The sequence below is a fragment of the Caretta caretta genome, chromosome 11, assembly GCF_965140235.1.
Source record: "Caretta caretta isolate rCarCar2 chromosome 11, rCarCar1.hap1, whole genome shotgun sequence".
NCBI classification, from domain to species: Eukaryota; Metazoa; Chordata; order Testudines; family Cheloniidae; genus Caretta; species Caretta caretta.
The window spans coordinates 65,726,990-65,753,104 of NC_134216.1; the positions used below are offsets into that span (position 1 = coordinate 65,726,990).

A 26,115-nucleotide genomic window follows, 5' to 3' on the forward strand; every position below is an offset into this window, starting at 1 on the left:
TTCGGCTTATGAATGAGTATATACTGTATTTCCAAAAAGGGTGGTAATTTAGAATTTCCCATAATTCCATCCTGTTACAGTAGATATGGAAGGAGAAACCCACACTGTCTTTACAAACTTAAACTTTATCACTACCTAATGGCTCTTTAGGATTGCCCATTCTTTGGATCATTTAGAATTACACAGGTTTAGCATTGAGACTGCACTCCATGGAACATCCCTTCATAGAAAGGGACGTGGTTAAGGTTGTCTAACAGAACTTGTCTGTCTCTAACTTTAATGATCTTTCAATTTCATTGGCTAGATGGAACTAGAACGAAATGGGGCTTGTTTTCTATTGCCCTATGCCTTGTGTAATCATCTACACCCGGGCAAAGTGTGTGTGAAATGTTTCCAAATCAAAATGGTAGTGCTTTCTTACATCCTTTATGTGCAGCCATCCATGTTGACACATGGAAGAAGAGAATTAAGCCATATATGTGTGACTATGCCACTGGTCTGCTTGCTCCTCTGCTCAGAATCTGCTTCAGGTACTCGTTGCCCCAATTCAGGAAAGTATCCCTATTTCTAGACGTCACATCATCGAATGCTTAAATTTAGTCACATACTTAAGTGCTTTCTTGAATGTATTGGTTTTGGCACTGAATTTTGACAGTTCAAATTGAGAAACTATGGCGGTGGCGACCGTGTATGGACCCAGCTAGCTAGCTGCAAAGCCAGATTCCCCATTCGCTTTCCTTTCTGTACAGCATCGGATTCTAACTCCATTCTTTCCACAGGAGTGGAGCTGTTCAGACGAGGTGTTCTGAAGGAGTATGGAGTGAAGGTCCTGGGGACGTCTGTTGAAGCCATCATGGCCACCGAAGACAGGCAACTGTTTTCTGACAAACTGACCGAGATTAATGAGAAGATCGCTCCCAGCTTTGCTGTGGAATCGGTAAATGCGAGGAGCTCGGAGACGCAAGGCTGCCATGCTCGGCTTTATTGTTCTTTAAACAGCTGAAACCAAAAGCTGTTTAAAGCTGGGGGGGAGGGATAGCTCAGTGGTTTGAGCATTGGCCTGCTAAACCCAGGGTTGTGAGTTCAATCCTTGAGGGGGCCATTTAGGGATCTGGGGCAAAAATTGGGGATTGGTCCTGCTTTGAGCAGGGGTTGGACTAGATGACCTCCTGAGGTCCCTTCCAACCTTGATATTCTATGATTCTATGAAAAGCATACCTAGTGTAAATCCATTGAAGTCAATGAAGATGTACCAAGTAGGATCTGGTGCATTGAAGTCAGTAGGAATGGCCAGGTGTATCTGAGGGAAAAATTTGGCTCCTGGAGTCACAACAAAGGCATAATTCTTTTCTCTTGTCTAATTTGGGGAAGTGCCTTATTGATGGGTTTCCCAGTACACTATATAACCTGATGTGTACACTTGAATCAGGTTAGTCCTTGTCGTTTTATTTGACGTTTATTCCTGTCTGCTTTAAGATTGAAGATGCTTTGAATGCAGCAGAAAAGATCGGCTACCCAGTCATGATACGCTCTGCCTATGCTCTGGGTGGACTAGGGTCAGGTATATGTCCTGACAAAGAGAGACTGCTGGATCTTGGGACCAAGGTATGTGTGCAGTTGATAGCTATAGGGATCTACCTTGCCATCTGATTTAATATATTCTTGTAATAGTCACAGATTAGTCTAGATCTACATACTTTATCTTACTGGTAAAACATTATCTTGATGCCCTCTAAGGTTCTGTCTTCATAATACTTGCCCTTGACTTGGGTAGTATGAATGATTAAGTAACATTGTTCATGGCTGTTAAATTCTGCCAGAAACGATTCATAATTTGAACAAATGTTTCAGCAGTTTTGGTCAAAAAGCAATATAATGGCCTCTTTTCTCCTGCTCTCAGGAGCTATAGTCACAGGGAAGATGCAGAGAAAGTAAAAGCCTACACTGAGCTTAGCTATAACTAAGGGCCAGAAATAGAGAGACTGACAGGATTAGGACATTTTTGTATTTGGTTCTGAACTGTGAAATTTGTGCGGTGCCAGACTCCTGTGAGGAACCTGCCTGTCAGCTCTTTTGTACTCACTAGAGCGGGACAAAAATTGTCAATAATTTTTCCACAGGAAATGTAGCATTTTTTAAAAATTTCCCATAAAAACAAACCAGAAAGCAGAAAATGTGGGTAACATTTTTCAGGTTGGGGTTAAAATTGTTCCATTTTTGAAAGCCTGGGTTTTTGATTTTCCATGGAAAAACAGGAAAACAATTTGACTACAATGAAAATTTTTGTTTTGATTAAAAAGTTGTTTTTTAGTTTAAAAAAAATCTTCATATTTTTTCCCAGCCAGCTTTACTAATATTATTGAATATTTTTTTTAAAAAAGCTTAAAATTTACTCTCTAAAAAGTATTTTAGCCTGCCAAGACCCAAATGTTGGAATCTCAGTATTAACATCTAGGACAAACACTTGGAATCCTAACAAAGATAAATATAGATCAAGGACCAGTTAGTTTAACGTGATGTGTTTTTTTCTATAATTTCAGTCTCATGTTTCATTTGCTCTGATGGGGATAATTAACTAGATTAAAACATGGAACAGCACAAGTAGGACTCTGTGACGCAAAGGTTAGATTAGTGATTAAAGCAAAGAGCAGTACAGTGTAGGCAGTCCTGAAGTCAACAAAATCCACTAGGCTCCAGGTTAGAATATCCTGTACAGTGGGACCTGATGGTGCACACGGTATAGGTAGGGTTGCCAACTTTCTACTTGCACAAAACCGAACACCCTTGCCCCACCCCCTGCCCTGTCCCTGCTCATTCCATCCCCCCTCTCTCTGTCACTTGGTCTCCCCCACCTTCACTCACTCGTTCATTTTCATCAGGCTGGGACGGGGGGGGGGCGCTCTGGAGTGGAGCTAGGGATGAGGAGTTTGGGGTGCAGGAGGGTGCTCCGGGATGGGGCTGAGGGGTTCAGAGGGTGGGAGGGAGATCAGGGCAGAGGCAGGGATGGGGTTTGAGGTGTGGGCTCCGGGAGGGAGTTTGGGTGTGGGAGGGGGATCAGATCAGGGGCAGGGGGCTGGGGCATGGGAGGGGTTGAGGGGTGAAGGCTCTGAGTGGCACTTACCTCAGGCAGCTCCCAGAAGCAGTGGCATGTCCCCCCTCTGGCTTCTCCTTGGAGGTGTGGCCAGGTGGCTCTGCGTGATGCCCCATCTGCAGGTGCCACCTCCACAGATCCCATTGGCCGTGATTCCCAGCCAGTGGGAGCTATGGAGCCAGTGCTTGGGGTGGGGGCAGAGCACGGCGCCTTCTGGCTGCTCCTACGCCTAGGAGACAGAGAGGGGACATGCTGCTGCTTCCAAGAGCCAGGCGGAGCCATGGCAGGCAGGAAGCCTGCCTTAGCCCCGCTGTGCTGCCACCCAGACTTTTAACGGCCCAGTCAGCGGTGCTGATCGGAACCGCCAGGGTCCCTTTTCAATGGGGCGTTCCAGTCGAAAACTGGATGCCTGGCAACCTTAGGTATAGCTTTATTGAAATCAGTGGGCATCTGCCCATTTACAACAGTGGGGGATCTGGCCTTGTGTTCCTTGGAGTTTGATTGACACAATGCACTGATGCTCCTCACTACATTGCCGTTTTTATGAGGCATGGGGCCCTGGAGAAAGATCTAAACTGAGGAGCCAACTTGAGCAGGAGTATCTCCTTTTTTCTTAGTTAAGCAGAATGTGCTAATGCTTTCCTTACCCATCAGACTCATTAGGACAAAGAGGTAAATTAGCAGGTAGATTACTAATATCACACATGTCTATGATGACACATTTCCATTTCATCAGAATGGATTAAAAATATTTAGCAGAAAAAAATAAATGAACTCGGATACAAACATTTCATGTTTCCTTTTGGACTTCAGTAATAAATTATATTCAACAACAACAAAACCCAACCAGCCCTACCAAAACAAGACACTCCACTCCACATGCTTCTCTGGGGAGAGGATGAGAGAACAAACACCACATGACAGATGGGTAGTCATGTTGTTTAATTTACTATTGGAAGGCTCTCAGATACGATGGAGATGAGCATGGAATTAAAAACCTATATAGAATAGAATAGAAAAAGCAGAGGAATTACTGCTAGAAAGGAGGGAGTGCAAGGTTGTAAACACTCGACCAAGGAACATTTTTTTTTTATATCAAACTCTGTTGTCTTCATTCCCTGCAATATCTGCAAATTTTCAGTTATATTGCCCTTAAGACTCCTTTTCCCAATGCAAACGAGTCTAATTTTATTCGGTTCTTGTTTGTCTGTGATTCTGTGCAAGGGAATTCCATTGATGCAAATAAGAGCTTTTATGTGAAAATGGGTGATTAATATTAGTCTACATTACCGTAGTGCCAGCAAGCTTGGGGCCCCATGGTGTTTGACGCTGGAGGACAACAGTGGCTGTCAAAGGCCCAGGTCCTCTGCTACTGAAGTCAATGGGAGCAGTGCCATTGATACCAGTGGGCACAGCGTGAGGCCTTAAGGCCCCATCGCAAGATACAAACATGTTATAACATAGTTGGCATTTATCATGTTACATGTTGTAGACATGGCCTAAGTGTCACAAACTGAGATGTGGGTGGTGATGCCTAGTGGTTGGAGCAGGAGCTAGGCTGATGGGTTTAAGAGCAGGTTTGCTGACTTCCTTGTCCTATCAAGTGTTGTGGTCCATCAGGCGGCCCTGCTGTGGCTCAGCTGTGTTCACAGGCTACCGTGACACTAAGTAATTTAAACGTTGGCTGCAAAATTAAGGGAAAAAAGGAGGCCGAGGAAAGGATGGTCTGATAATGTGTGTGTTATTTTCTATGTTCCATGTGAGATTTAACTAACCCCTTGTATAAGAGTTAATATTAATGTCAATGTATCCATTTGGATTGTACCCGTTTAGCAACTCAGGAATGTTTTCTGGGTTAGTTTTAGAATAATTCATAACTCTTGCTTCTGGTCAGTACGTCACAGTAACTAGCGGTGTTAATAGTGTTGTTAATTCAGCAGTGTGTCCAAGCACCCATTGCTTCGTCTGCTATTTAATTTGACAAAGAGCAGTCGTCCCAGTGAAGTCAGTGGGGCTACTCGCAGCCCTAAAATTAAGCGTGTGTGTAAGTGTTTGCAGAAGTGGCACGTTATTTTTTTTATTTTAATTTATATTTCTTGTTTCTGTTGCTAGGCCAAAGGTCCTCATTTCTTTTGTATCCAATCACATTGTTTCCATGACATTTAAATGAGGCTAATGCAAAATAAAAGTTACAGGGCAATTGTCACATAATAATTAATACCTAGCTCTTACATAGTGCTTTTCATCAGTAGGTCTCAAAGTTTTTTTCAAAGGAAGCCAGTAGTTTCACCTACGTTTTATAGATGGGGAAACTGAGGCACAGAGGGTGGAAATAATTTGCGCAGAGTCACTCAGTGGTGGCAGAGCCTTAAATACAGGAATGGGTCCAGTTCAGTTACGTGTGCTTAATAAAAATGTATTTCTTCCTTTGTATCCCCCTGCTGTCTGTCTTCCCTAACTGATTCTTCAACCTGCTCCCCAGGCATTTGCAGTAACCAACCAAATTCTAGTGGAGAGGTCTGTTGTTGGCTGGAAGGAGATAGAGTATGAAGTTGTGAGAGATGCATCTGACAACTGTATCACCGTCTGTAATATGGAAAATGTTGATGCTATGGGAGTTCATACTGGTAGGTTCTTTATAGCTCACCGTAGATTGCATTTATATCAGCATTTTCATATAATGTCTTTCTGCCGACTATAGATAATACACTTACCTGGCTGGTGAGAGAGATGATGTCGAATACTTAGCAGATCTAAGTGCTACTGGATATGATGGAACACACTTTTCAATACCCTAAGTCCGTCCCTATTGTCTCTTATTTCACACGATAACATAGTCTGTCCCTTGCCTTGAAATGCCCCCAAACAGGCATCTTCCATCACACCTGGTGTTCAAAACTTGTAAGACGCAGTAGGTTTGCATAGACATGACCAGAATTTATCGCCATCAAACTATTGTGTTTTTCCTTCTGGCAAACAGGAGATTCCATCGTAGTGGCTCCCAGCCAGACACTGTCCAACGAGGAATTTCAGATGCTGAGGGAAAGTGCCATCAAGGTCGTCCGACACTTGGGCATTGTGGGGGAATGCAACATCCAGTATGCCCTGCATCCTACCTCCCTGGAGTACTGCATCATTGAGGTCAATGCCAGACTCTCCAGAAGCTCTGCCTTGGCATCCAAGGCCACAGGGTAAGGCAGGAAATAAAAGCTAGGGTAGGGGAAAGGGGCAGGGAACTAGGGTATTACAAATGGAAACCCTCTCAGGAAGGGGACCTAGTAACTGGTTTTAGAGAGTACATTCTCTGGCATCGGTACGTTGGCTTCAAATCATCTCTGGAACGCAAAGGACTTGGTTATTAATGAGCTCTCTGCCAGATTGAATCAAATGGTCTTGCTAGCTGTCTTTGTTTTGTTGGCTAATCATAAACTAATCGAGATAACGATGGTCAAATCTGGCTGGTTAAAATTGGCTTCTTAATTGTACTCTGCGGATGCTGTTGAGAAGTGCAAATTAGTCCTTAATTTACAGTTCTCAACAACTCTTGTAGTTGTCGAAGCCCTGTAGCAAACTGGAGACAGACAGTAATAAGTGACAGCAAGCATTTGATTGATTTCATTGTGTTAGCTGACTTCTCAGTGACACAAATCCATTTTTGTCTTGTGTCGCAGTAAATATGTCTATAAAATAGTAGCCTGGCATACACAGAACAAAGAAAGCTTTGCAATGAGGGATCTACCATTGCAATCCTGAAAGGTGTTGAGTACCCACATCTCCTATTGCTTCAGTGGGAGTTGAGGGCACCCAGCATTCCTTAAATTTGAACCATCATTTGATTCTCAAAAAAAAAAAAAAGGCACCAGCTTGTAAAACCTGTTCCACCAGCTTTAGAACCCTACTCTGGAAATTCCAGTCCTGGCAGATTCACAAATGGAAATGGGTTTGGTGTTTAGATCTTGGTCCCCATTTGGCTACATGACAAAAACACTGCAGAATTGGGCTTTTTCCTAAGAATGGTGCTGTGTGGATTGTGACTGGTTGGAAGATGCTTTTGCAGCTAATGAGGACCTCTGCATTTTGTACAAATATTATAGGAATGTGAGAGAGGACTGTTCCTCCAGGGTGTTGTTCAACAGAAGGCTACAAAATCCCAGTTTGGATTTTTGCCTCTGACTATCTGTGAAGTGCTCAGAGTCAGAGAGCTAAAGAATTCCTTCAGTCTGCTAGCTTGAGGGCATACATTATCTTATATTAACCTATGCCCACAAAAGTTCCTTTTTTGGTGAAAGAGTGAATGGTTTTGTGACCTGTATGGAGAAGAGGAATTTGGATTGGAAACTCTCTAGGATGGGGACTGTCTTTTTGTTATGTGCTTGTATAGCACCTATTACAATGGTGCCCTAGTTGGTAACTGCAATATAAATAATAATAAGAATTAATAATGGCCTGAATGGGTTTGCTGTCAATTACCGTCTATGAAAGAACACATGCCAGAAGAGGTACTCCAGCAGCTCATATTCAATTATTAGCATTTCCAGCTGCTCTGCAGTTATCATTGTTCCATGAATTGGTGGTGATTCCAAGTAGGCAGTTCTTAAAGATGAGAACACTCCTGTTATAATGAAATAAACTAACCTCTCCCCCAGCCAACGAGGCTTTCTCAGTCAGATGAAAGTTGTGCAAGATGACGTTCGTGGCAAACGTTCGGGCAATAGGGAATCCTGCTGGATGATTTATAATCACTTGGTTTCCGCAGACTGGATTATATCAATTTCGCTGCCCAGTTATCACCACGCCCTTGTTGCTTTTGGGCTGATTTCTGCCCCCATTTAGACCTGTCCAATCTCGCTGATTTCAACCCCCTGAAAGCGCAGGACACTGCCCAGGTTAACTGATGGGAGAATTTAGCTCTGAATTTAAAGGTACCTTTGGGGCTTTTAAGAAATACGTCAATCATGCTGACTCGTCGAGTCCAGCAATGTTCCCCAGCAGACTGGGGCAATCATCTGTTACCTAAAAAGACTAAAATCTGCTTTTCGCTTTCATTTGCTGAGTGGACATTACTAATTCAGCTTTCCTTCTGCGCTGGAGTCACTCAGGCTGCAAGAATGCCACATGCTACTCCAACAACCACCACAGAGCTGGCTGAAGAATGACTGCAAAGGCTATTCTGGCTCCTTCCAATCTGACACAAAGGCTCCTCTGTTCTGAGCATAAACATTTGGCTTCTCGTACATGCAGATAAACACTAATCCCAGCACCGATCTGCTACAGTCCAGCCACTGATCTAAGATGTTCAGTTGCCCTTATTTGCTGAAATAAGATGGACTCTCACTGTAGGTTATGCAGATATATGCTTGCGTTGCTACTATGTTTAAAGGGCACTCGCTCATCCCTGTTGTAAAGTGTCCGCTTTCCCATAGCACTCACTCTCTGTGTCTCTCCCTCCTCCTCCTTTCCCTCTTGAGCTGCCTAACTGCAGTGAAACACCAAACTTTTCAGGTGTTGCAAAGATTTCACCGAGGATAGTCAATTTGCCAGCTTTTAATGATTGTCCAGTCCATGTTCCAACCTAAGTCACTCAGTGCTAAACTTACTTATATAAGCACATACCTATAGTATAACCCCTGCTCCCCCATATGTGGGCTTTTCATTCCCTCCCCCAGGCAGAAGTAAACCTTTCTGTTTTTGTTAATTGTTGGTGTTAGAGTAGCACCTAGAGGATCAGGATCAGGGCCCAATGGAGCTAGACGTGTACAGACACATAGTAAAATGTAGGCCATGCTCAGAGAGCTTACATGCTAAAGACACAAGACAGACAAAGGGTGGGAGAGAGGAAATATTATTCTCATCATCCCAATTTTACAGCAGGAGAACTGGGGCATGGAGGGTTTAAGTGCCGCGCATAAGGTCACACAGGCGCTCTGTAGCAGAGCCAGGAACTGACCTCCATCCCCTGAGTCCCAATCCGGTGCCTGAGCCACAGACCATCTTTCCTCCTTAATAGCTGATTCCTACTCCAGCGCTCTGTACATGCCCCTTATGATCTACATGCTGTAGCCGAGCTTACTGCTGCTCTCCAGTGAGCTGCAGTCACATACCATGTGCCAGGAGTGGAGCGCCATCCCTACAGACTGCAGTTACTATTTTTATTAAAGCAGCTTCAGAGGGTTATAGATTTCCTTGCCCTCTACAGTACCAACCATGATACTAAAAAACGCCTCCCTCCTTCATCTCTGCCAGGTACCCATTAGCATTTATTGCCGCCAAGATCGCCCTGGGGATCCCCTTGCCGGAGATCAAGAATGTAGTATCAGGAAAAACCTCTGCCTGCTTTGAGCCCAGCCTGGATTACATGGTTGCCAAGATACCTCGCTGGGACCTGGACCGCTTTCAGGGCACCTCTAGCCAGATTGGCAGCTCCATGAAGAGCGTGGGAGAGGTGAGTGTGGAGAAATTCTCTCCATTTCCTTTCCGTCTCCTATGAAATTTAACTTTTCTCCCTTGTCTACTCTCTGGATGCTGGTTCTTTCTAGTCTGCCAGCCAAACGAATGCTGAGGAGGATTTAGAACCTCAAGGGCCGCTCTTCTAAAAGCAGACGCTAGTTATGCACTCGCAATTTGGTTCCAGTTATCCACTGCAGTTACAAAAGTATTGTGTGTATTTGTGGTTGAACATGACAGCATGGAGACATCAGTCAACAAGGTTTTGCCCACTAATCAGGGAGTTAGCTGTCTAACAGCTAGCATTCATTCACTGGGTTGTCAATGTCTTTTGAATGCAAAATTAGCGACCAAATTGGGACATTTTTAACATGTCTGTTGCATGATCTCCATGCTGGGTTGTTGTCCAGAAGGTCGACTGGCGATCAATGAACTCAGTAGAAATAAAATAAGAACTGAGAGAAGAAATCACCCTAAACTGAACGCAAACTTGTCCTGAACCTCAAACTGTCTTTGGTTTGTAAAAGTTTTATTACCATTTATTAGTCAATACTTGTTCACTTTCACCTTCCTCGACGTTTTCTGGTTCCCTGTGGAAATGCCATTGGGGTGTTTCTAGCATGGCTGTAGAAAATTTGTTTTCCAAATATGTGCAGCCTGGCTTTTCAGCCCCAGTTAATTCAGAGGGTGTGGATAAACATCTGATCGTTTGAGAGCTTATTCAAATCGCCTGAGCTGTATCCAGTACCCTTTTCAATTAGAGTGATTTGGGACTGTAAAGGCCATTTTAGGCAATAGCATGGTAGGCCACTCTTGAGATTCGTAGATTCCAGAAGGGACCACTGCATAACACAGGCCATAGGACTTCCTTGAATTAATTCCTGCTTCAGGTCCAATCGTTGTGTTTGAACAAGAGCATTTCTTTGCTGAAAACATCCTAGAGTGAAGCGAAGACTCACCGACGCAGCGCCTCCTGCTGGTCATCTGGGAATTAGCGCTTCAGTCTCAGAGCACCTCCTGGTGGCCGGTGTCTCGCCTGCCTCAGGCCCCTGCGTCCCTCCTGGACTCCGGTGCCCCTTTACTGCCCCAGCAGTACTTCCACTCTCTGGGTCTCCCCTCCCAGGGGAACCCCCAACCCTCTACCCCTGCCTTGCCTCAGTGGCTACAGCCAGTTATCAGCTAGCCCCCTCTCACTGGGGCAAACTGCAGTCTGTAAAGGCCACTCATCATAGGCAAGGGGATCGGACCAGCTGCCTCTGCCTAATCCCCGGCTGCCCCTCTGCAACCCCAGTACCTGCTTTGGCCTTTAGCAAGACCCGCAGCCTGGGTATTTGCCAGGCTGGAGCTCCCCAGCTCCTCTTGCCTTTCCCCAGCACTGCTCTGCTCCCGGTACCCTGACCTCCCAGACAGCTAGGTCCCTCCCCCTCCACAGCTAGAGAGAGACCCACCCAGCTCCTCCCTGAGCCCCCACAACAGGGCCAGGTGTGGCCCAGTTGGGGTGTGGCCCCAGCTGTGGCTGCCTCCCCAGTCAGCCCAGAGCGGGGAAACTGCCCCACTACACATCTACTCTGAAAGATTTAAAGATTTCCAGTGATGGAGAATCCACCACAACCTTTGGGAAGCTGTTCCAGTGGTCAATCACCTTCACTGTTAAAAAAGTGCACCTTCTTTCTAGCCTGATACTGCACCTGAAAACAGAACGCAGCACCTGATTTCCTCTTGAAAGGGTCAAATTGCTTTGTCTTAGACAGTTAGTTGCCCCCTCCAAATAGATAGGATAGGCCTTTGGAAATGAGGAACAAAACAGCAATGACTTTTAAAATCTGAATTTAAGACTGGTGAGAACAATGTGACATCTTCAGCTAATTTTTGAAGAGGAATGAAATGAAGCAAAATGGGTAAATTATCCATTTAATTAGCTAATTACTCATCAGTTATCCAGAGCAAAATAATTAATTGTGTACTTTGTTGTCTGTCTTTTTTTTCCCCCTAATGTTTTTCAAGTAGCTCTCTTGCTAAATTATTTTGACAAGTGAGGCCTTACAAACATCCACTCCTCCTCTCTCAAAGAGCACACCCTCAGCACGGTGGGAAGGATTAATTAGAGCTCTAGAGGAAAGCCTTGCCAGGGTGATTGTATTTTGTGTGTTACAGAAGGTCCCTGCAAATATTTATGGTGTTAATGCCCCGTGACTTCATGTTATACATGCACTTTGCACATTTTACTCCAGCTAATAAAGGGTTATACTCTGGAGTGTCCCACCGTATGAATACTGAACTGCATTATGAGTTGGACTATCCACATGTATGGGGAAATAAGGAAGGATAAGAACCCCCCGCACCCACGTATTCTCCTGCCCAGACTACCTGGACCTTGGGTTCAAGCCAGCAGCCAGTGGACAATGGGAGAAATGGGGAATAGACAGAGCTTTGGCTTCATACTCCCCAGCTAGCATGGGGTGTGCTGAGCTGTGATGGTAGAGAGAGTATTGCAATTTACTGTTGATACAGACAAAGAAGAAATTACCAACCCCCAGAGCAGAGGAGCTGTTTCTCAAAGAGACCCCTCTCAGTCAGAGTGTCTCCTGTGACTGCATCTGGCATGGTAAAGCTTAAGTCCTCTCCCTAGGCCTGTGCCGGTAACCAGACTATAGACCACTGTGGTTTTTCTTAGTTGAACTGGCTAGCCTCAGCCTGACTATTGGTGAGCTCTGAAGTGACAGGTGGAAGGCTCGGAACAGTGGAGCTGTGTGAAAGGGGAGAAAGTTTTCCCATGACACTTTTGCCCCATTTGGTTTCAGATTATTTTTGTGTCCTTTTAAGATTTTGCTTTCTGGTGAAATATACATGTGAACGTTGGAATGAGTTGCAAAGTTTCCATGCAGAATGGACTCACTGGAACTTGGGAATGGGATCATTTTTTTAGGTGAAATAATCATTGAACAGAAACATACTATAATAGTTACTTAAGGTTTGACATGGGCTCAATGGAAGAAGTGTAGTCTTCTGCCTTTGCCCACTCCTAAGGCTTAAAATTCCATCTGCATGAGGCTTTTCCAACTTTACAGGATTCTCCCGTCATATAACACAGGTGGTTTTTGAAAGCTCCGAGACAGTAATCTTCCTTCGAGTCAGTTCATTGTGTCCCGTAGCATGTTCCCATAGGCTTTAATCTTACCTAATAAGCATCACTGCCATCTGAATAACTGAGAGGGGCAACACCTCAGCACATTAACGTGAGAGATTTCTTTGTTACAGGTCATGGCTATTGGGCGCACCTTTGAGGAGTGCTTCCAGAAGGCCCTGAGAATGTGCCACCCGTCTGTGGATGGCTTCACATCACGGCTGCCAATGAATAAAGAGTGGCCGGCCAACTTGGATCTCCAGAAAGAACTGGCTGACCCCTCCAGCATTCGAGTCTATGCAATGGCCAAGGTAATGAAGGACGCAGAGGCTATGGGATCTACCCTCTTGACTATAGTTACCAGACTGTGTTGGTTGAGGTAGTAGAGTGTAATATTCTTTAACCCCTCAGACAGCTGGTATCGATTGGATCAGAAATCCCTAACCAGCTCTCTGACATCTAAAAGACCAGCCGCTAGTCGTTGTTACCACTGAGCTCTGTTTGAGTCACGTCTCATCAGATGCCTTCTCTGTTTCCCCCCCTCCCTGCCCCATGTCAAGGTTTTTCACTGTTTGTTGGAGTGATGAATACGATGCCTGTTATGTTGGAAAAGGCGAGAGCTCAGATGCCATTGACAGCTATTGCCTTTACCCGTGTTCTTCTACTATAGTCAAAAGACAAACACAGGAGAGATGTGGAACCCGATGGAACTTCTGACTGAGCCAAGGTCATGAGCCAATCTTGGCACCATGCTGGGGCCCTCATAAATTAGATGTATCTGGAGCAGATAATAAGAGAAGATTATTAAGATGATGTAGCCCATTTGTGAAATGGTCACAGGGAAATGGGCTCTATTAAAAAAAAATGAAATGTTTAAAAGAAAAAAGAGTTAAATATTTCGCCACATCATAATAATGATTAATATTCAGCTCTTATAGTTGTACTTTATTCACCTTTGGGGATTTTTAAACAAAATACTGTATCCATTGCCTTTGGGATGATAGACTGGGTTTCCTTTTTACCCAGTGAATGTGGATGGTTTGCTAAAAATAAATTACAAAAACCAAAACCACATAATTAAGCATGTCCAGGAAAGTATGAAGCCTGCATTATCTTCAGAATGAGAAAGAACCAGAGTGGTGTCACGGCTGCAAAGTTTGGTTCTGGATGTGAACTTTTCCATAGTTCAGGGGTATTTCAGGTCAGGGTTTCTGAGCCAATCTATCTTTAAATTATAAATCAGAGTCAGTTTCAAAAGCAGCCAGTTTCTCAACCATTGAAAACCTAAACCTTTCTTTGATGACATTTGCTTCTAGCAGACCACAGGACTACGGAATGTGCAGGACCTTGGTAATAAGAGGTACAGATGAGAAGTCAGCAGCAGGGGATGAGCATGCTATATATATGTATATATAAAGAGAGAGCATGAAGCATACATAGCATATGAAGTTACAGCAGGTGTCAACCAGCATCAGTCCTTATTGAAGTCAATTGGAGTTTGGGCAAAGACTTCATTGGGAGCCAAATTCTGCACTCCTTGCTCAGGCAAAAGTCTTGCTGATGTTAATAGGAGATGAGGAATAATTACTACACATTTCCAGGCAAATTAGATATTTATGACGTGTTTGTTAACGAGTCTGGCTTACCATCTCCTCTCTTCGGCAGGCCTTGTCCGACGGCGTCCCCGTGGATGATATTCACAAACTCACAGCCATTGACAGATGGTTCATCTATAAGATGCGGGATATTGTGAACATGGAGAAAAGCCTGAAGGAACTCAGCAGGTAAGGAAATCAAACAACTTTCTCTAAGGATACAGCCTTTTTGCTTGGCATCACACAGCTGGGAAACCAGCTGCAGGCTTGTGCACAAACACGAGCAAGGCCGAAAAGTGACTGTCAGTCCTCAGTGCAGCCTGAGTTATCTTAAACCCTAATGTATTACACTAAGAGGCTACCTCTGCCCATGTAGCAGCAACTGCACTGAAGAGCGCTGCTCTAGGAGTAAAGGCATCTTGTCCATCTCAGCTGATCTTAGGGGTTCTAGAAATCCCACCTGGATTTAGAAAGTCCTTGATGTAGTTTCAAAGCTAGGATTTGCTAACCCTCCCCCCAAATATGAGATCTGAGACTACATTTGCATAGCGAGGGTATGGTTAACCTTTCAGCTAATACTCTCAATAGATTCTCCCTGGCTTTTTACACCGGAGAGCCAAACAGTGCATTTCTGACTGGCTGATAGCTTTCTAAGCTGTCTGCCTTTCTTCTCACGCGCTGTTCCTCCTCAGTTTAGAACAGCTATAATTTCCAACACATTTAAATATAAATCTTCCGGTTTCTTAAACCATATAAAATGAACCACAATAGATAGCAGTAAATCGAAGCTCCAGGCTGTATATCAGTCTCAGCCTTTTGCTGACCGCAGCTTTCTCTTCCTGGTTTACAAGGCCAGCAGAACCTTCTTGCTGAGTTATTATTGTCTGCTCTGTTGCCTGCGTTTTGGATACATGTTGCATTACGGCAGTTGAACCACAAGAGGGCACCAGAAACTTTTAGTACACAGCACTTGTAAGGAGAGGCTGGGCAGAAACATACAAGGCGTTTGTTATGAAATATGCTTTCACCTCCCCTGAGTTCTGCTTCTTTGACAAGCTGTACATTTTTAATTGAGTAGTTTTTGTTTCCGCCCAGAAAGTGAGCTGGGATTCTAGCTAAGCAGAAATAAAGGAACAGAGAGGAGCATGTCTTCTCGAGGGGTACTTACAAAACTCCATTATTACCCCACATGTGTAATTCCTCTCTAACTTCCATGTCATGTTTCCTTTGTTTGCTGGTTTCATTTAAAAAAAATCTCATGCATATCAAGTTCCTGTGTTTACACAGAACCAATTTATTTCCCCCACAGTTTCCTAGGAAATTACAGCCACAGCTGTAATTAGAATACTCTGCAATTATGTATTCAGGATCTCAAAACACGGTCCAGAGGATGGTCATGTCCTCCCATGGTGTAAATTGACATCACTCCATTGAAGTAAAGGGAGCTGAACTGATTTCTGTTAGCTGACGATCTGGCCCATTAGTTAATTACACCTCACAATGCCTCTGTGAGATAGGTACATTAACGTTATTGCACCCATGATATAGATGGATTAGCTGAGGCACATAGTCAAATGACCTTCCCAAGGTCATGGAGGAAATTTAGTGGCAGAACTAGAACAAAAAGTGTTACTGACTTCCAGGTTGGAGTGTTGACAACTAGAACACACTCTCCATCCTCCTCCCTTTCGGCCATTATTGGATGAGAGCTGGCTCAGCTGTTGCATGCAAACAAGAGATTTCTCCTAGTCAGTGCTCAGGTCTTCCATGTGTGTATTCACTGGAGCTACTTGCTTTATTTTTCATTCTGCTATAAGATTCAGTGTTTGCAAATTGGACATAATCGTTTTTAGAGGGAATAAGGACAACCCAGAAAAATGGCTGAACGGGTTATTACAAGCACAGCTGCATTAGCAAGCTCTGTGTTTATGCAAACATGACTCTCTCTACATGGATATTCTGATATACACACACAGTATGTATGTGTATAATATATGATAATATCCAGACCTTGCAGTTGATCCTTATCTTTCTATAATGGTCCAAACCAACACTCAAATGAGTTCATCATCATCATCATCACAATACCCAGCTCTTATCTCGTGCTTTCCAGCAGTAGGTCTCAAACACCTTACAAAGGAGGGCAGTATTATTATCCCCATTGTACAGATGTCAGGGGAAACTGAGGCACAGAGCAGTGGAGTGACTTGCCCAAGGTCACCCAGCAAGGCAATGGCAGAGCCAGGAATAGAATGAGTCACAATCCAGCGCTCTACCCACTGAACCTTAGACATGGATTCACAGCCAAACTTTGTGGCTCTGGACAGCCTGTGATCTGCATGTTTCTAAAGTCACACAGAAAGGGAGGTGAGTGTTTTATACACAAATATATTGCTATATCGTATAACCCTAGGCCTCACGTCTGAGTGAGATGAACTCAACGCAGGACCTAAGAGAAGGGTAAAGGCAGTTTTATGTCATATTTGAGCTTCCTTGGGCCAGCCAAGGACAGGTTCAGCTCCCCTGCTTCCCCCCATCCGTGCAAGTTAGAGCAATCTCATTCTAGCTGTTAGCCACCAAATGGCTGTTCCAGCAGCCAGTCGTTGCCAGAGCATAGCAGTCATCTGTCTATGCCCTCTTCCCCCGCCACCAGCCATGCTTCATACACCAAGGTCTGCAAGGGGAAGATACCGTAGAGATTCCCTCTTGTCGGGGAAATCCTCAGGCGTCCAGCTCCATCGGCTCGCCAAGTGGTGCAGTGGGGCTGAGGACGTGGCCCTATATTTACATGCACACAGAGACAGGGAATATATTGAGAGGATACATACCCAAGGATGGTGAAATAATGGATTGTATCGTGCTAGATATGGCAGAATAACTGAGCACGGCTGGCTTTTGAGAAGCAAGAAACCCCTTTCCAGGTGGGGAGGATAGAAACGTGAGTCACGTGACCGAGGAAGTTGCAGCGCTCTGTAGTATGGCAAAGAAAGGGAGGCAGGGGTTAGCCTGAGTGCCGCTCCATTAGGCTAATCAGCATTCCCCTTTGGAACTCAGTTTGCTTATCTGTCGCTTTAGCTGCATAGCAGCAGCATATGTCGCCGACTCAATACCTAGCTAGCCTGGGGCTCAGCTGGGTAATACAGGTCTCTTCATGTTGCACTTCTGTTGCCGAGGTACAGTGTCTGGGCACCACTCTTCCCCTTCCTTATTTCTCGTATTATGCCCCTGGCTTCCCATAAGGCTTGCACGGTTGGCTTGGCTTGAGAAGAATCCACAGCAGAGGGGCTGGTCGAGGGCAGGCAGAGGGAGTGCTGCCTACCCAATGTTTTCAGGGGTTCACAGGCTGAACCGCCACGCACAAAAACCAAGGGGGAGAGCAGGAAAAGGAAAGGAATTGGGTGTTCGCTGCTGTGTGTCCCCATCCCCAACCAACAGCCAGTGCCCCCACCATCCTGTCTACTGTGCCCTGTCCACGTGCACCTTACACTCTGTCTCCCTCATTACCCTCCTGTCTCCGCCCTGCACGGGTGCTCTCACCTGATCTGCCACTGCCATTATGTCTCCATTTGCCTCCTTTGTTTCCCTGGCACACTTCTTCCCAGTCCTCTAAGCATCTGCCCTTCCCCTGCCCTGTTTCTACTGTAGGTGTCGTGCAGCATTGCCATTACACTGCTACATTATTAGCCATACAGCCAACAACTGAGCTGCAAAGTACATGACTGGCCTGCTCCTGCAAGTCACACATCAGTCCATGACCTCATACTTCTTGCCATAAAAGGGAAGCAACACACGGAATTGGTAATGGATCAGTGCAGTTTAAAAGCTTTGTATCAGTCCTGATGGGCTAGATTCTCCATGGTGTCCATTAGCACAGCTTCACTGACTTCAGTACATCTAAGTTGATTTATATCAGCAGAGGATGAGGGCCAATGTGCATAGAATTGTAGAATATCAGGGTTGGAAGGGACCTCAGGAGGTCATCTAGTCCAACCCCCTGCTCAAAGCAGGACCAATCCCCAACTAAATCATCCCAGCCAGGGCTTTGTCAAGCCTGACCTTAAAAACCTCTATGGAAGGAGATTCCACCACCTCCCTAGGTAATCCATTCCAGTGCTTCACCACCCTCCTAGTGAAAAAGATTTTCCTAATATCCAACGTAAACCTCTCCCAGGTGAGACCATTACTCCTTGTTCTGTCATCTGATACCACTGAGAACAGTTTAGATCCATCCTCTTTGGAACCCACTTTTGGAACCCAGTTTGGAACCCACCTGAAAGCAGCTATGAAATCCCCCCTGATTCTTCTCTTCTGCAGACTAAATAATTCTAGTTCCCTGAGCCTCTCCTCATAAGTCATGTGCTCCCGCCCCCTAATAATTTTTATTGCCCTCTGCTGAACTCTTTCCAATTTTTCCACATCCTTCTTGTAGCGTGGGGCCCAAAACTGGACACAGTACTCCAGATGAGGCCTCATCAATGCTGAATAGAGGGGAATGATCACGTCCCTCGATCTGCTGGCAATGCTCCTACTTATACAGCCCAAAATGCCATTAGCCTTCCTGGCAACAAGGGTACACTGTTGACTCATATCCAGCTTCTCATCCACTGTAACCCCTAGGTCCTTTTCTGCCCAACTGCTACCTAGCCACTAGGTCCCTAGTCTGTAGCAGTGCATGGGATTCTTCCATCCTAAGTGTAGGACTCTGCACTTTTCCTTGTTGAACCTCATTGGATTTATTTTGGCTCAATCCTCTAATTTGTCTAGGTCCCACTGTATCCTATCCCTACCCTCCAGCATATCTACCACTCCCCCCAGTTTAGTGTCATCTGCAAACTTGCTGAGGGTGCAGTCCACGCCATCCTCCAGATCATTAATGAAAATATTGAACAAAACCGGCCCCAGGACCGACCCTTGGGGCTCTCCATTTGATACTGGCTGCCAACTAGACATGGAGCCATTGATCACTACCCGTTGAGCCCGATGATCTAGCCAGCTTTCTATCCACCTTATAGTCCATTCATCCAGTCCATGCTTCTTTAACTTCCTGGCAAGAATACTGTGGGAGACCATATCAAATGGTTTGCTAAAGTCAAGGAATAACACTTCCACTGCTTTCCCCTCATCCACATAGCCAGTTATCTCATCATAGAAGGCAATTAGGTTAGTCAGGCATGACTTGCCCTTGGTGAATCTAATCAAACACTCCCAAGGAACTGGGGAGGTGGGAGAGAGAAACCAAAGAAAACAACATGTAAAAAGAGTCTATCCTGGTGCATTATGCTGAAGACATGTAGGAGTTGGGTCTGTACAGGGCCTTTATGTCTGTTGGGTCTTCTAGGTGCCTCTGTGGTACAACTAATCAACAATAACTTAGTGATTTGTTGTAAATGATCGCTTACTGTGTGTCATTACGGAGCCAGAAAAGGTTATCATCTTTGGTAGAGCATTTATATCGTGAACCCAGTCATGGAGTTGTTCTGAGTGGTTACAATATGAGAAATGGAGAGCACACAGCTTGGTTTCCAAAGCCCATGTTGAGTTTACAGGGCAGGCCGTTGGAAAAATCCAACTGTGTATGTTTGTAACAATACTTTGCTCTCCTGTTGCTCTGTCCATGTTACTATAGGCTCCAGTTAATAGGAACAGCGTATGCCAAATGCTATTAACTGTAGATATGATGACAGCTCAGGGTGAAAATTTTCAAAAGCACCTAAAGGACGTGGGAGCACAAGGCCCTTAGAAAGTCAACAGGACTCAGGCTTCTAAATTATTTAAACTCCTCTGAAAATCCCATTCTGGTTACCTAGCTGCTTGATCAGTGCCTGCAATTAATTGTACTCAACATTACTTGTGAGCCCAAAATGGGGGGAGGGGGCGGATTTGAAAATCAGACCCATCACATCCTGAGTCACATTCTCAGCTGGTGCATATCCGAGTTGCTTCAGGAGTGGCGCGGATTTACACCTGCCAAGGATCTGTCTCTCTGTCAATACCAACAGGATTACTTTTATTGTCCGATGAAATTTTTTTTCAGGACCGTAAAAGACTTTCAAAGGGACACTGGTAGGTCAGCAACCACCTGTTTAAATCAACTGCTGTGTCTGAGTTATTAATAAGTAGAAAGAGGTGACGATTTTCTCATGGCAGTTTCCTTGGAACTGTTCCCCATTTCATTGTGGGTGGTTTCGTGGCACTGAGGAATTTCATGGCACTGATATCGTCGGTTTGAAATATGACCTTCCGCATCCCCTTTTTTCATTTGAAATGTCGGGGTCGTGAAGTTTCGCATGGAAGTGACAATGGCATTCTGTGCGGTGTTGGAACAGAGAAGGGGTGTGTTGTGCCGGGGTGAGCCATGCCACACAGGTTCTTACAGGAGCTGGTGTATTTTCTAGGTCCTTATTTCCGATAGCAGTTTATTATAATATTGGTATTCCAGTAGAGTCTCCTTGGGCCTCACTAAGTTGAAACAGGAATGAATTCAGGGAAGTTCTACGGCCTGTGTTATACAGGAGGTCAGATGAGATGATTGCATTGGTCCCATCCAGCCACAGAATCTGTGAAAAGATGCTAGTTGCTGTACATACACATAGTAAGAAATCTTGCCCTATGCAGAGCTTACAGTCTAAATGGTCAAGGGTGACAAAAGGTGGGAGAGGGAGTATTGTGATCCCTGTTTTACAGATGAGGAACGATGGCCCAAAGTGATTAAGTGATGTGCCCAAGGTCACACAAAGAGTCTGTGTCAGAGCAAAGAATTAAACCCAGATCTGTGCTCTCATCGCCAGGTCATTCTTTCTCTTTGATTAATTTTACTTGGAAAGGTACAGCTGTGCTATTAATGCCAGCAGACCGTGATGACACAAGTTTGATAATATGCTGATCAATGACTTGCGTTTGATAATATGCTGATCAATGACTTGTACTGAGATGCTGGGGATATTTAGGATTTGTCACTGGACATCTGCATGCTCTCACGAGTGAGAATTAGCAAATGTGACCTTCTATGACACAGATCTTCTCATACACAGAGTGGGCAAGTGTGATTCTGAATGTAGATCTTGTGGCTTGTAATCAGACACAGAATAGCACACACTGGGCAGTAGAGAGGGCCAGCCCCAGAGAAGCATTTTTAACAAGACTCTGCTCAGTGGCTTCTAGAAGTCAACAGAAAATTATTTATTGAGACTCCCTTTCCCAGGCTAATGTCCTTGGGACTGCAAATGGTGTGTTTTGAAAATGGCTTTCTGGAAGCCTGACTTGATTTCCAAACACACTGCAGAGAAGTATCTGCAAAATACAGCAGCTGAAATTAAAGTTTAGCTCCAGCATTCAGAATCTGAGGCAGTGCAAAGGAAAGAGATCAAAGGGCCATCAATAAACCATATTCATTCTAAGTGGGTGTCATAAAATGGATTTTTGTGGCCTCTTCAGATATGAATTTTGTCTGCAGTTTGCAGACATGTGGCTAACCTGTTCCCTAGCTAGACAGGTGAGAGGTCATAGGTCACACCCTCACTGGTGTGTATTGGAGTAGCTTCACTGAAGTTCAAGGACTCTGCACTGATTTATATCAGCTGAAGATCTGGCCCCAACAGAACTATTTAGAAAGAATGTATGAAGGCCCGAGTATGCCCCTTTCCTCTCTGACTGCATCTGCAGGGATGGAAGCCAGTGGGGCAAATGTTTGACTCAGTAAGTGAGATGAGTATAGGCTGCGTGATGTACACTGATTCAGCAGACCTAACAGTCGTGCTTTGCGCTGGATGTCATGGGAGAGAGATTTCATTTGTGTTACAAAGGCGTCGTAAATAAATTTGTGGTTCACACTTTCCTCCAAAGCCCCGAATACTTGTATCACTTGGATTTGAATCCCCATCTCGACACACTAGTGTCTGCATGCTATGTATAGAATAATCCATATTGTATCAGTCCATCGGTATGTATCAGTCCATCCCTTACCTGGGGAAGAAGATGGCGTTTGAAATAGTGACTGCAATCCATTTCTTTGCTGTGTATTTGCCTGCATTGCTCCTGCAGCTCATCAACTTCATCCTAGATGTGAACCATCTAGGTCTAAGGAAATAATGGGAGGTTCACATTACTTAAGTCAGTGAGATTTACTGGGCCTGGGTGCTGAGCCTTAAAGATGTAGATCCAGAGAGAGACAATTGAGAGAGTGAGATTTGTTGGTTTATGTCTCCCGCCTCCCTAAATGTTCCTGACATTTTGTCCATCATCTCGTGCTTTTCTTGGGAGGAAAATAAGTAACTTTTGAAGTTACTTGAAGGAAGAGGCAAGGAGACAAACAATTTTTATACTGATCTCATGCTTGTAATTACAGCTTATTCTAAATCTTGTGAAATGTCAAACAATCAAGGAAACAGATCTGAACCTTGGAAGAACGGCGAGGGAGGGCAGTCGGGAATATGCCTTTTGCCCAGTATGCCAGTCTAAAATCAAGCAGCAGGACTGCTAATCCTGTCAAGCCCAGTGTTCATGTTAGCTAGTGAGTCAGGCCCCAATTCAGGACTGCATTTCTTTTTTAGGGCAAAATTTAACCATGTGATTAAGTCCCAAAGGTGCTATCTTGTATGGGGATGGACTTAAACCTTCTCTGCTTCCCTGACACAGGGTCCAAGTTTGGAATTTTACATGTATTCTACCCTTTATACTCATCCCATTTCCAAAGCTCTGCCTCCAATAACTGCATGGCTCATTTTCGCATTAGAGCTGGTGCTTTCTCAAGACACGTTTGTTTAGCATTACTTTTGGGATGGCGGATCAGACGAAAGCTGGTCAAGTGTAAGAGAGGATCGTACTGAAGCATGCAGGCTCCCTGGGTAATTGCAATTCTGCAGGCGTTGCTAGAGTCAGTTAATAGATTTCCCCAGTTTCTCTGTGCCAGGTGAAAATTTCCCATTAAGGGGAATTTATTCCATTTCCTTTTATCATTTATTATTGAAGACGAAGCGTGAGTGGATGGCTTTTCAAAGATGACAGGGTAGAATTTTAAACAAAAACAACAACAGAAAATTCACACTGGAAGCTGAAAAGAGAGCGAGAGAGAGAGAGTGGACAAAGGCTTATATAGTTTATAAACTGCAAAATACACAGGAGATTTAGGTTTGTGGGAAGAGAGCTGCGCTGTGTAACTATTAAATGATTATGGCAGTGTGTAAAAAGTCTGATTGTCTGCTATGAAGCTCTAAAACTTCAAACTGTCATTTGGTGAAAGATAATACTGGGAAAGAGAATGTTATAAAAGTCTAGAATCGCTGCCACTTTATCTGTTGTTGTTTCAGGCTTGGTTACAAAATGGTGAGGTTTAATCTTTGGAAGATTTTTTTGCCCTTGATCTATGGAATAAGGAAAACCTCTAGGTAAAAAGGGAGGCCAGGAAGTCCCATTGGTGGGTGACCAGATGGGGAGTCAGCAACCGACCTGCATTTTCTATCTTCTCCTGGTTTTAACTCACTCTAGCATCTTCTCCAAATCACTTGGGGTTTTCCAAAGTGCTCAGCATTGGCCTAACTCTGCCCCCATTGACTTCAGTCAGTGATTGGAGAGACTGTAGGCTAGAGTTTCCCAGTGAGGGACTGGGAGGAGAGTAAGGTGAATGTTGAGCACTTTGGAAAACCACATCCTTAATCTGGCTGTGCCTCAGTGTCACCATCTGTTATATGGGTATGATATGACGAACCCATCTTTGCCAGGCTCTTTGAAATCCTCAAATGTAATTTCATTTATAAGTGCTAAGCATTATTTTTATTAAAACATAATCTATCTAAACATAACTGTATCTTTCTGTCACAATGTGGATTCAGATCTGGGTTTCCAAACACCTAAAGTTCAGAGCAGTTTGGATTCAGGGTCTAGTTCAGGGGTAAGCAACCTATGGCACACGTGGCAAAGGTGGCACGCGAGCTGATTTTCAGTGGTACTCACACTGCCCGGGTCCTGGCCAAGGGCCGGGGGGGGGCTCTGCATTTTAATTTAATTTTAAATGAAGCTTCCTAAACATTTTAAAAACCTTATTTACTTTACATACAACAATAGTTTAGTTATATATTATAGACTTACAGAAAGAGACCTTCTAAAAATGTTACAATGCATTACTGGCACGTGAAACCTTAAATTAGAGTGAGTAAATGAAGACTCGGCACACCACTTCTGAATGGCTGCCGACCCCTGGTCTAGTTCAACCCATTTTAAAGACAGTGGGCTAGATCCTCAGCTGGTGTGACAGAATCTGGCTTAGGGGCTGTTTGCAAAGTTCTCATCTGGACCCAGATTTCAACCACCTCCCAATATTTGTGGGGGGGAGGGTGTTTTAACTCAGGGTATTAGCACATGCCCACTTTTAGGGTAAAATTTTGGCCCCAATGAAGTCAGTGGCAAAACATCTATTAACCTGAATGGTGTGAGGATACCACCCATCTCTCTCTGTATCCATTTACTATACATACTCTCCTTGAAGTGAGCTGTAGCTCACGAAAGCTCATGCTCAAATAAATTGGTTAGTCTCTAAGGTGCCACGAGTACTCCTTTTCTTTTTGCGAATACAGACTAACACGGCTGTTACTCTGAAATTTGTATACTACGTACACTCAGTAAGGCATGAAGACGTGAGAAAACACGACATTCATTTTGCCTTGTTGAACACTGTCTGATATGAGGCTCTCATGGCATCTTGCTTATTAACTACACTGAAATCCCTTTTCATCGCTAGTCCCCCGGAAGTGATATCTCTTCAGAGCACCCCAAAATGGGGTTCTAAAGACGATAAGAAAAGATACTATCTCATTCCCCACAGGTACGGCAAATTAGCTAGTCACTCATGTCATCCCGCGCAAAATTAGTCATCTTCTTGTTTGACAAATAAGAGTTCAACCCTTGTCTAAGTCACTAGCCCAGGGCTAATGAGTCATGTCTTCAGATTTACAGGCTTGTTTTTTTTGAGGGGGGGGGGTATCATTATGATGAGATATAAAAAAAGCTGAATTGAAGCAAGCTGCAAATGAAGGCAATTTTCTTTCTCTGTCAGTAATCAAATGGCAGCCCGCCCCGTGTCTTCTGGAGACAGCAGAGAGAGCATGCAGCAACCAGCTCATTTTCTTGGGGTCAGGTCCACTCACTCATACTTAGGTAACACAGAATCTAAGCGATGAATCAAACTCAGATGTGTCCTCGCTAATTGCTAGTGAGGCTGGGCGTCTGTTTTGCCAGAGAAGAGACAGACGTTTTTGGCCCTCTTCCCTTCTGGGAAAGCATTACAGCCTTGCGTGTCTGTGCGACTTCATGGGCACATGAAATATTAAGCTACTGCCCCAAGAATTTCTGTTTGCATACACACAAATGGGTCTCAAGCCTGAATCCAGCAGTGCCATATGCAGATCTTGCTGTATGGCCTGCCCTTCCGCTGAAAGCAATGGGGATGCTTAGGAAATGGAACTAGCCCAAAGTGAACCAATGAGTATTGCTCTGGAGAGGGAAGATAATCTAGGGGAAATTGGACCTTAATAAATCCATTGAGATGCAGCAGCGGTGGGTCATTCCCTGGGAATTTTCTATGCATATGGGACCAAATCCAAACCCAGTAAAGTCAATGGGAGTCTTTCCATTAACATCAGTGGGTGTTGGATCAGGCCCTTTCTCTCTCGACACTAGGAAACAATAGTGTTCTACAGTGAGAAATAAGGAGAGGAGTATTAGCAGACTTTGAAGGATATAAGGTGGTATTCCCGTGCTCAGCCCTCTGCCAGCAAGACAGAGCCCCCAAGCTCTACTTTCACTATGGAATGAATTTCTCACTGTAACTCTAATGTGTAGCATTTATACCACACATTTCATCTTTAAAA

General features: G+C 44.4%; 1 protein-coding gene across 2 annotated transcripts in view; it reads left to right on the top strand.

The window, feature by feature from the left end:
• The window catches only part of CPS1 (carbamoyl-phosphate synthase 1), a 153,973-nt gene that overhangs the window by 79,697 nt on the left and 48,161 nt on the right, over window positions 1–26,115 (top strand). For both annotated transcript variants that reach the window (XM_048870121.2, XM_075118122.1), the window contains exons 16-22: window positions 780–937; window positions 1,477–1,605; window positions 5,574–5,718; window positions 6,072–6,282; window positions 9,335–9,533; window positions 12,794–12,970; window positions 14,325–14,443. In XM_048870121.2, the coding sequence (XP_048726078.1) occupies window positions 780–937; window positions 1,477–1,605; window positions 5,574–5,718; window positions 6,072–6,282; window positions 9,335–9,533; window positions 12,794–12,970; window positions 14,325–14,443 (1,138 nt within the window). The remainder of the gene's footprint in view (window positions 1–779; window positions 938–1,476; window positions 1,606–5,573; window positions 5,719–6,071; window positions 6,283–9,334; window positions 9,534–12,793; window positions 12,971–14,324; window positions 14,444–26,115) is intronic.